At 41.3% G+C, this 11,240-nt stretch overlaps 3 protein-coding genes across 4 annotated transcripts; 1 reads left to right on the top strand and 2 right to left on the bottom strand.

Annotated features, from left to right (window-relative positions):
- Positions 1 to 1,416: 1,416 nt before the first annotated feature.
- On the bottom strand, positions 1,417 to 3,066 carry LOC119658647 (60S ribosomal protein L10). 2 transcript variants are annotated; one of them, XM_038066185.1, is made up of 5 exons: positions 2,947 to 3,066; positions 2,778 to 2,806; positions 2,170 to 2,475; positions 1,703 to 1,865; positions 1,472 to 1,642 (listed from the first exon to the last, which is right to left on the bottom strand). In XM_038066185.1, the coding sequence occupies exons 2-5, from the start codon at positions 2,798 to 2,800 to the stop codon at positions 1,472 to 1,474; spliced, it is 663 nt and encodes a 220-aa protein (XP_037922113.1). In that variant the 5' UTR covers positions 2,801 to 2,806; positions 2,947 to 3,066. The 2 variants fall into 2 exon arrangements, with proteins under 2 accessions (XP_037922114.1, XP_037922113.1); XM_038066186.1 differs by lacking the exon at positions 2,947 to 3,066 and having other exon boundaries at positions 1,417 to 1,642.
- Positions 3,067 to 3,217: 151 nt separating this feature from the next.
- LOC119658640 (nitric oxide-associated protein 1) lies at positions 3,218 to 9,943 on the top strand. The gene is made up of 10 exons (XM_038066173.1): positions 3,218 to 3,823; positions 3,882 to 4,009; positions 5,284 to 5,581; positions 5,643 to 5,827; positions 5,891 to 5,984; positions 6,051 to 6,182; positions 6,246 to 6,394; positions 6,450 to 6,601; positions 6,659 to 6,858; positions 9,574 to 9,943. Exons 1-10 carry the CDS (start codon positions 3,370 to 3,372, stop codon positions 9,765 to 9,767), a joined length of 1,986 nt encoding a protein of 661 aa, XP_037922101.1. The 5' UTR covers positions 3,218 to 3,369; the 3' UTR covers positions 9,768 to 9,943.
- LOC119658645 (COP9 signalosome complex subunit 5) lies at positions 9,758 to 11,217 on the bottom strand. Its single transcript, XM_038066183.1, has 4 exons — positions 10,839 to 11,217; positions 10,478 to 10,781; positions 10,057 to 10,347; positions 9,758 to 10,001 (listed from the first exon to the last, which is right to left on the bottom strand). Exons 1-4 carry the CDS (start codon positions 11,109 to 11,111, stop codon positions 9,859 to 9,861), a joined length of 1,011 nt encoding a protein of 336 aa, XP_037922111.1. The 5' UTR covers positions 11,112 to 11,217; the 3' UTR covers positions 9,758 to 9,858.
- Between the last annotated feature and the right edge of the window lie 23 nt (positions 11,218 to 11,240).

Genomic DNA, 11,240 nt, shown 5'->3' with positions numbered 1-11,240 from the left:
ATCCAACGTGCGCCCTTGTCGAATGCTTGATAAAGACGATGAAAAACCGCTGCGAAGCAAGTCGTGTCTATGATAAATTCTTGTGAAAAGTTGCTTTGGATGCATGGAACGAACATAGACCTCGTGAAAAAAAAAAACAAAAATGTCCGAACAAAATATGTGATGATAGGTTGACGCGGAAAGGCAGGTTTGTAACGGTAGATCAAATTTTCAAACCACAAGTCAATATAGAAACAAAAACAATTCCACGTCCATCAATAAAGGGAACACAAATCTTTCCATTCATTACTTCACACTTTCTATTGGATTGGCTGCAATTACTCCATATAAAGAGTGCAATCGTTTTATGCCTTTCTAAATAAATTCATCTAAAATTTCCACGAAATCAACATAATAAGCGAAATTAACGATTCTTCCTTATTACCGCGGTCATTTCAAACTGTCCCCCGTTAACGGCTTAATCATCTTTGACCATCAATTGATCATTTCGACGAGGCATGACAGGGCAGAAAATATGATTCGACACCATCAAAAAGGTGCAGGCAGCAGGCAATATTCACAAAAGCTAATCAACTGCTTCTTCTACGTTTACAATTATAGACCATCTGCCCCACACAAGGCATTCCAAACAATACCCTGGGCGCATTGATCAGTCGGAGAACAAACAACTAATTAAATGACAAAAGCAAATGTGAAGAGAAGCTGATGGTTCTTATTGATGGTAAGCGACGTACTCCCAGCAAATTTCTTTTTGTTTTGTTTTGATCGATTTGGGATTGGAACGAGAGTAGAATGGTTTTTTTTTTCAATGAATAGATACATTCCAACCACTTGTTAAATCCGAAAAAATTGATTTACATTTTTTCTTGGTAACAAAATGTTCAGTGTTCACGGTTTTTAGGTCAAGTCATATTTAATTTTTCAAATCAGATGCATTTTCCCCCAAATTGTATTGCGTGCATACTCAGCACACTTCAGGGGATATTATTGTACACCCATTTGATGAGTACATTAACAGGATTGTTGTTGAGCCTCTTTGTAGAAAAATAATTGAAATCGACTTACATTGATCCAATCATGATTACTACTGAGACATCCAGTTCTGATTAGAACAGTTGAATTCGTCCTCATAGCACGTGCACTACGCTATTCTTCCTACAGCTAATGCAGTCTTCAACTCAACTTTTCAATTTTCAAAAAGGGCCAATAAGAGAGTCCTACGTTGACAGCCGAAACTAATTCCACCGTTGATGTCCGAAATCAAAGTAAATTTCTCCAACTAATCCCAAAGTGCTTATGAGCGTCCGTCGCTCATAAAGAATTGATTGATCTAGTTTAGAGTGCTGCAAGTCCCATTCGTGCCGCACCCACTTTCCGATATTGGGGTGCTGCACAATTCGGAATGAAACGCATTCGTAAGTCTTTCATACAAAAAAGACAATTTATTTGTTAACACCAACTCGCCAGTATCTTATGCAGCTTCATGAATGTCACGTTGCACACGTTCCCAAGCCTCCATAGGACCATGTTCGGGCCTGTATTTCACGTTGCAGCCATCAGGAGCAAGACGGCCCTCATCGCGAAGCTTCTCATATTGATCGCGATCGTATTTTGTGAATCCCCAGCGTTTTGAAACGAAGATCTGTAAAAAAAATCAATGTTTCAAGTTAGGTTTCCTACACAGCTATTGAATGAAACAAACCTTTTGACGTCCTGGGAACTTGAACTTGGCACGACGCAAAGCCTCGATAACTTGAGCCTTGAAACGATCACTGGCACGGACAGACATGATTGGCTGGCCGATGTGAACACGTGCAACGGTACCTTGTGGTTTGCCGAAGGCACCTCTCATTCCAGTTTGGAGCCTGCAGATGAACAGAAAGTTTATTAAGTATTTAATGGAACTGGGGTGGGTGTATGTGGAGAGTTTACGGAAAATTTTCAGTATATATGTCAAAGTAATAAAATGTAAACATGGTTTGATTCATAGCCCAGCGCTCTAGGCGGTATCATCATTATTGGCAAGGATAATTCGAACGAAACGCTTTCCCCGGACATAGCACCAACTTAAGCAGGAAAGCGTTTGGCCTGAATACTCGACCAACTTTCTCGGACATTCGAAGTGCACTCCCACGAATGGCTTTTAACAAAAAACACTGAATTACTCACCTATCAGCTCCGGCGCACGATAACATCTTGTTGATGCGAATAACGTGGAATGGATGAAGCCGCATACGAATGTGGAATTGATCTTTGCCGCAGTGCTTGACCAAGTACTTGTTGCAGCAAATGCGACCTGCCTCCAAGGCTTCCGAACTGAGCTGTTCATATTCGTCAGAGACCAGATGGACGCAGAGCGGGAAGTCCTCAACGGTGGCCTTCTTCCTGCCCAAATCGAAGATTCGGATCTTCGGGTCGGGTACACCACGACAGAACCGTGACTTAGGGTATGGCTTGTTTTTGCAATAGCGATAACTGCAATGAAAGGAGGAAACACAAAGCGTTACAAGTTGCTCTGAAGGTTATCAAGTTGAGTTAAGAAGCATGTCACTGTGCGGTACGTCATCACTGTACAGATATTGCTTTGGGTTGTTGTCATACATTTATTTGAGAGATCTACTGACGAACAAGGCAGTCTCCCACCCATAAATATATCTTTTCTATATCCTCGAATGTTGTTGGAATGTTTAAGACCCTTTTACGCCTTAACCCTTTGAGATAACTTGAGGAAAGTAATGTTCGAAATTTCACAATGTTACAAGTCCGTGGACACTTACCATCTTGCCGGACGTCGACCCATTTCGACCTGAAATTAATTCCATTTTAGAAATATTTCCACAAAACCACTTAATTTGATTTAGAATTTGAAAACATCGGCTGAATTCACAAAGTTTGGCGCGTATTTCAGGCGATTACTCTCGATTTATTCCCGATCTCGATACTTACTGCGGCCTTCTTCTACTAAATGTCGGATGAGAAAGACAGGACGCCGGACAGATGCCCGCCGTTTCCGTTTTGTTGCCATGTCATGCTGCTGTGCCCTCTGCTGGCCAACACAATGTAATGTGGTGAATTGTGGTGTGTTTGCAGGCATCCAAGGGGTGATGTTTTTATCACAATTTTCTATTATGCGAACAAATTTTAATGTAATGAGTAATATTGCGGATTCAATAATTAAATCGTTTCGATGATACGTCGAAATTTTGATTGGCTCCCAATTGCATTAAAAATTTGAAGCTAAGATTCGAATTCTGAAAGTAGAAGAAGATACAAAAACTCCATAGCAAAACAAACAATGATAAACGTCCAAAAATGTAATCAAAATAAAAACATAACCCAGTAAGCACATAACCTTGTTGTGGAGGGAATATGATTCGCTTGAGAGCTAATTTAGTTTTGAGCAGAACTATAAATCAAATACGATTACTTTCTGCGACTTCGTTAAATTATTCAAACTCAAGTAATGATATTTCCCCCGAAATCCAGAGTAAAATTTTGTTTAGCTCGTATTTGGAAAATCAGAAACTACGACTGGGCTACAGAAAGAACCGTGCTTTAGAGGAGGCCATCAGAAAATACGAGAAAAAAGAAGTAACAAATCGTGTTAACATTAAACCGTTCCCTAAGTCCTTAAAGGCATTCGCAACCCATCCAGACGATGTTGAAATATTGGCAACAAATCGTCCGGAATCTGGGAAGCGTGGGCCTGAAACAATACAAGTAGAAAAGAACAGGACACAGCAACCAGAAAACTGGTTGACGGACTATGAGTTTTACGATAGTGACGATGAGGGCGAAGGCGCCAGTAAAAGCGGAACTGCAGGTAACGCCGAGAGGAATCACAGCTCGGAAAGTGTTTTATTCTAACGGTTTGTTTCCAGATCCATCCATACCACCCTCGGATGTCCCATGTAGCGGTTGTGGTGCTGTTTTGCACTGTGCAGATACTGGCCTTCCTGGTTATATTCCTAGCGAAATATTTCGTGGGCGGACGAACACAGAATTGAAGGTATCAGAGTGGATTGTATTTGACTGAATTCGTAGCTTTCAAGACGTCGCCTTCAAAATATCTGCAAAGGTGCAGAGACAGCATCATTATCATCAACGGCGCAACAACCGGTATCCGGTCTAGGTCCTGCTAGAAAGGAACTCCAGGCACCCCGGTTTTGCGCCGAGGTCCACCAATTCGATATCCCTAAAAGCTATCTGGCGTCCTGACCTACGTCATCGTTCCATCTCAGGCAGGGTTCGCCTCGTCTTCTTTTTCTATCATAGATATTGCCCTTATAGACTTTCCAGGCTGGATCATCCTCATCCATACGGATTAAGTGACCCGCCCACCGCAATCTGTTGAGTCGGATTTTATCCACAACCAGACGCAAGGCGCTGTTAACATTTATATCTGATGAAGGGAGTATGAATACTTGCAATGACCGAATCCCGGAAACTTTCATCTGAGAAGCAGAAACTATGGACAGTTCGGGCTTGTCTAGATTGTTGTTCTATTTTCATTTCATTAAAGATTAGAGTCAGTAGAACCACAATCGTCTAAGATTTTATCATTCCTCCTATGTGCACTTGAAGAACACAATGGTCCACTCCTCCGCTTTTATAGACTATTATCAAATAGTAAGAATCTCAGCGTTAATTGTCGGATGTGAGCTTTTAAAACCTGATCCGATGGTGAGTCTAACGCGCTCAGAGACGTTCAATGCGTATCACGATTGGTACAATAGTTCATGGAACGTCTAGAAATGGCTCCACTGCTAAAGTTTGGAAGCAGCCAACATTTCCACGCATGGCTAGTGAAAGGGTGCGTCAGTGGAATTGCGCTTACAACAAATCATAATTCTGTTGCTCGTTGGCAGCTCTAAAACCGAACTATCAAAAAGAAAGTGCCCGAGGCCCTCTTCTTCCCTTTAACAGTAATGTTGGTTATAAGTCATACTCGTCCCAGTCGATTGATTCACTTTTGTGACCAGAATATTAGCAATTCCAGAAACCGTTTCTACTGGTTCATTTGGCTCTATGGCATTTGATTTTAGTTAAAAGTTGAACAGTTGGCGTTGATGCTTCACATATTGAACAGTTCGAGCCGTAAAAAAGCAGTTATCGAAACTCTGATTTGTGACCTGCGAAATTTTTACTGCCCGCAGAAATTCAAGTGCTGTGCACTGCCAAAATTGATTAAAGTTTACCTGCAGACTAACCCTGCTATCAAGAACTATGCTACTAAGCCTCAATAAAATAAAATGCAAATTTTCTGTTTCTTTTACATTGCAGACAATTATTTGCCAACGCTGCCACTTCTTGAAACACTATAACATTGCACTGGACGTTGCTGTCCCACCCGAAGAATACATAAAAACCCTTCGCCAAATACAGACAAAACATGCCCTAGCGATTTTGATAGTTGATCTTTTGGATTTTCCTTGCTCAATATGGCCTGGTATCCAAGACATTCTTGGTTCAAAGCGACCAGTTTTCGTTGTAGGAAATAAAGTGGATATGCTTCCACGAGATTCGCCCGGTTATTTGAAAAGAATTAAAGATTGCCTTATCAAAGCGGTGACATCAGCAGGTTTGTGTAAACATAGTGAGTAGATTAAAGTGCTCTAGATTCAATCAGTTGCGTTTTAAAGGTATCGACAGCATGAATATAAAGCACGTTGCATTAATCTCCGCCAAGACTGGTTTTGGCGTGGAGGAACTCATTACTCACTTACATTCACAATGGAAATATGAAGGAGATGTATATTTAGTCGGATGCACAAATGTAGGGAAGAGCACGTTGTTTAATACGCTGCTTGGGTCAGATTATTGTAAGGTAACTGGTGTGCACGTCATCATAAGTACTGTTAAAATTTCAAAGATTATTTATATGTTCTAGTCGCAAGCTATAGATCTTATCCAGAAAGCAACAACATGTCCTTGGCCTGGTACAACTCTTAAAATGTTAAAATTCCCAATCATGCGCCCGTCAGGTTAGATTTCTCAAGAAAAGATCATTTGTTACTTTTCAGTGCTAATGTCTACCCTCATGTACACAGATATCCGCTTGTTTTATCGCCACAAACGTTTGATTTCCGAACGATCTCATCTCAAGGCCGAGGAGCAATTGTATCAAGAACAAATGCACTCAAGTAGAAAACCAGCAAAGGCTTCACTGATCGGACAGATAGGTATAGTGTTATTATTACAGGAGAGAGAAACAAATCAAAAATTGCAATGAATATGCTATTTAGGTAGGACTTTTGTAAGTAACGCGGAAACTGCAGATCCCTTTAGTATGTCGAAAGGAACTAGTCCCCTTCTTACGCTGAATGAGAAGGATAAGGCATTTGTGAATACGAAATGGTGCTACGACACACCCGGAGTTGTTCATCCAGACCAGGTGAGCCATTCAGATAAACCCACTTGAATTGTCTTGTAAAGCTGCCAAACTTCAGATCCTTGACCTCTTAACAACGGAGGAAATAATACAAGTGACACCAAATCAGGTTATCCAACCACAACCGTTTCTCATGAAGCCTGGAATGTCGGTCTTCCTCTCAGGACTGGGACGATTGTGTTTTATAGAGGGACAATGTGACTTTATTCGGTATCAGTGCAGAACTATCAGATAAAGTTGGCGTTTATAAAAAGTGTATTCTTGTAGCGTTTACGTTTTTACATCGTCAAAACTTCCTATTTTAATAACTGCAATCGAAGATGCCGATGAACTCTATAAGGTTTTGCGAGGAAGTGAATATTTGCCTGTTCCACAAACAGATGCAGTTAGAAAGCGAACATGGCCTGGCCTGGAGTTTTCGGACCCGATTACGATTACAGGCGAAGTTGATGGTGGATTGACTTGTGGTGAGTATTTGAATTGTATTTCTTTGCAATATGCGTATCATGGTGTTTCTAGCAATCAACATAATTAGTTTGATAAAACAATGATGACGTTTTCTTCGCTAGTAATATATTTATTTTTCACAAAAGTTTTTGCGTCTGTAAAAATTTTGCGTAAAAATTAAAATTTTTTCTGAGAATCGCCTTCTCGGCTGGTTACCTGCCGACATTTGCGCTCCTTTCCAATCAGTTACCGGAAGAGAGATGGATCCGTGCACTTGATATAGACTATTACTCCCGCTTTTAGAGTGGTAGAGTTATTGACAGAAATTCATGACTATGTTCTTGACCTCTCATTTTAATGATAATTTAAAAGTCTCACCGGCAGATTCCAATCATTAGCCAGGCAGAACCCGAAAGGTAAAACGAAATATGATGCTTTCTGTTTGGAGACGATTATAATCCGGATCGACTCATTAGTGCAAAATCGCTTATATGAGAGTTTCCTCCGTGATTGGAAAATTCTACCAATCTTCTTCATTGCGATACAGAACAGTTCTCAATGCGGATTAAGGACTTTGCATCGAAGTGATATCCCTAGTCGCTACACTGGCGCCCTGGCCTACCATCGCTCCATCTGAGGGAGGGTATGCCATGTTTTTTTTCTCTATCTTGTGTATATACTGATTCGCGTATTTTCTCTCTTCATTTATCCACTGTCGATCGACTGTGATATAGATTCCTTCGTTGCGTAAGCTAAAGAATCTTCCAGAAGGATAAACATTTTCCAGAAGATTTTCCTCTAGAAGAAGACTTAGCTCGTCTTTTCTATTAAAAACCTAACCATAAGGAGATGTAAAATGTTCGGATCTTGTCAGTAGCGGCTCTGACCCTATAGCGAGACATTTCAAGCGTTAAAAAAAAATGTAAGCTGAAATGGACTCTGTTGCTGCTAATAACTGTGCGCGGATTTCGTCCTCAAAGCTTATATTTTTTTACGCAAATCGATTATATTCTCGTAAGACGCCGACATTTTATGACTGTCACTGAATGTAAAGCCGCTCCCTATGAGACCATCTCATCTCAAATGTGACCGTTGTTGCCGTCTTGTGAATCAAGCCACTGATATAACAGCGTGAGGAACGCACGTGAATTAAATGATGGCGATTTTGTGAGAAAAAGGAAGAAATGATTTGACACTCGGAGCGATTCATCAACCGCTGGCTTTTGAATGACGACGTTGAGACAAAGGTTCGTGAAGAGAAACGCCTCTACCACAAGTTTCTTAATGATAAAACGCTGGCCAATTGATAAATTTATAAGAATGTCAACCGGGATGCAAAGAAAGTGATCGCTGTCACCCAGCGGTCCATTACAATCTTTACGATAAACTGGACAATCTGGAGAAAGCGTTTGACTGTGTATCACATGAACTAATCTGGTATGCTCTACACCTAGTACCAGAAGAACTTGTGCACTGGGTTAAAAGTAAAGTTCGAAGTGTGACGGGTGCATCAAAAGAACTTCCTGTCTCTATCGGTGTTCATCAAGGAAGCACCCTCTCACCACTCCTCTTTGTTCTTGTTATCGACATTGTCATACGAGACATCCAATGTCTAGCGTACTATACACTGCTTTATGCAAATGATGTTTACCTGGCGTCTCATAGCAAAAATGATATCGAGCAACTTGTCCAAAAATTGAATGATCGCCTCATGCAAAAGATCTCAGATTAAATCTGAATAAAACTGAAATTATGGCGACCGATCCCCATGAAACAGGCACTATTATTATCAATGGCAGTCACCTGCTCAGAACTGAGCGATTTAAATAGCCAATAGAGCACTACATTGTGAAATTGCTTCACGCATTAGCGCAACCTGAATGAAGTGGCGGTCAGCAACTGGCGTTCTTTGTGATCGACGTATCAATGGCTATAAAGGACAATGAACGGCGTCTAACGGTAATAGAGACGAAGATGTTGCTTGGAGTAGTAACGTAACACGCTTTGATCACATCCAAAATGAGGATATCCACGACCGATCTGGGGTTGCACCTATCGTGAAAAAATTGCGAGAGAGACATCTTCGATTGTATGGTCATGTAATTCGCGCTGAAGAGAATTCACTCGCTAAGATTGGTAGACGACCAAAAAGCCGGCCGAAACCACGGTGGCTTGATACGCTGGATGGTGATTTAAAGGGGTCACAATAAAGTAAAATGGTGCAATCGATCACGACGAGCCGACCCCGCTTGTGAACGGGACAATGTGTTTTAAATGGTTTCAAAGTTGTGGTCTACTATTTCCATTGCTTTCAATTGATTGCTATTGGATGTTGTTGTTTCTGGTGTTGATTTGGTCTTGCTTGTATTAAGACGCAGCCCAAGGTCTTGCGCCACCTGCATGATCTGAAAGTAGGGGCAGTTTGCAGATTTCAGGTTGCTCTTCCTATTATGTCGATATCGTTGGGCTGACTTGAAAGGAGAATGCCTCTGGTAGTCAACTTCGCGGATCACTTTTTCTGGAGTCAAATAAAAAATGTATGATAGAGTGGCCCTTGGCGTAGACGGATATTGATAGTGGTAGGCCTCGAAAGTGATTCTGGCGCTTTTTTTCTGGTTTCGCCAATTGATTGCGTCTGGCAATGTGGACTCAAGACTCCCTCCATGAGTCTTTTGAAAAAAAATTTTTTTAGTGTCTTTCATTCCATTATTGCCTCTAACGTTTCCTTGTTTCAGATGTCGTCCTTTCATCTGCCGGGTGGATAGCGATTGAATTGCCGATCGGAAAGACATGTACGTTCCAAGCTTGGACGCCGCATAAACGTGGTATCCATGTGCGATATCCAGCTTTGATCTCGCACACAAATCAACTTCGAGGACAACGAATAAGAGGATCACTTGCGTATAAGAAGAAAGTGTGTAAATTATAAATCAAAACATTTTTTATTAGAATTGTAAGGAGTTGTGTAAATAGTAAACTAGTTGATGGACCAAACAAGCTGTTTTATATCGGATCAATGTTTATTTCTTTGCGCCAACCATGTTAAAGAGCTTATCCTTCGCAATCTGAGCCATCAAACCGTGAATCAATTCAATGGAAGCACGACTGCAGTCGCGCGTTGCCTTCGAGAGTTTGTCTTCGGTTCGTTTCTCATTAACATCACCTGTAAAGCGATAGTTCAGATAGATTGATCCCACACTTGACACGCATTAGTGTACCTGTAACAACAAAAGGACCTCTTCCCAAGCTCGCTTCGCTCTGCTCCAGTTTCTCTGATAAGTCGAAGATCTGTCCAGTTGTGTAGTCAGTGTTGCTAAGCAAACCTGAACTGCCTAAAGTGTTGACCCAGTACTTATTCCATAATGAATCTAAGAGTTTGCGATCAAGAGCAGATTTGAAGTAGGTGACCTCGAGTGGGTAGTATTGTTTACAATGGACACCGAAATCTTCGATTTTATTCAGCGGAATCGTTTGGTATTCAGATGGCTCTTCATTTGGTGGTTTATAACCTAAAGAATAATTGGAATAACGCTAGTATAACACGAAGTGGAATTAGAAAATAATATTCCTTGGACAATGCTGGACACTACCAACTAAGTAACGTCGAAACAGCTTTGCCTTTTTAAAACCTCATATTACCCTTTGGATAGGTCCTGAAGGCACCCAAGCACACTTTCCCTGCCGACACCGTACGGACAGGATCAACGACAATCGCCACGAACGGTTCTTGGAAGTTTTGATTCAGCATTTGAGTGGAAACATCGATTCCGGACAACCAGCATCCATAGCCAGGATGACTGTGATACCATCCGATGGCATTTTCCAACCGCCCAACCTCCTTGGCAGAATCAATGTAAGCTGACATATACTCATAAGCCTGCGACTGGGCATTCACACGGGTCTCCGTACCTTCGACTGGCAGCGCAAATGCATCCATGACAATCTGCAATAATCCGCACTCTTTGTTATGTCTTCCGCTGGCATTTTATCGAAATCTTACCATGGTATTGTCTTCGACTTTACCCAGCAGCAGTCCCATTACCTCCAAAGTACCCCCTGACCGGGCATGCATTACCATTTTCAATAGGGACAAAGCCGAGATTTTGATATCTTTGAAGTAATGTGGATCCTTCTCCCATGGTTTGGTTTCGATGATTTGTTTCTGCTGGTTATCATCGAATCGGAAAATTTCATCACACGCTGGAACTGTTTTGATGTTATTCTCCAATTCCCAGTTCATTTTGGCAATTTCGGTATCCGACATTCCCGACATTTTCTGTTTAAAGCACGGTGCGTCTCGTTAGAACAAAAAAAGAATCTCAAAACGTCTGACAGAGCACGGAACGAACGATCGGCAACTTGTCAAAACAATGACCGCTTGTCTTCTTCTTATTTGGTTCGG

The sequence above is a fragment of the Hermetia illucens genome, chromosome 6 (genome assembly GCF_905115235.1).
Source record: "Hermetia illucens chromosome 6, iHerIll2.2.curated.20191125, whole genome shotgun sequence".
In the NCBI taxonomy this organism is placed as follows: Eukaryota; Metazoa; Arthropoda; class Insecta; order Diptera; family Stratiomyidae; genus Hermetia; species Hermetia illucens.
Note: the sequence above shows the minus strand (reverse complement) of the source record. Positions and strands in the feature narration are given on the sequence as shown.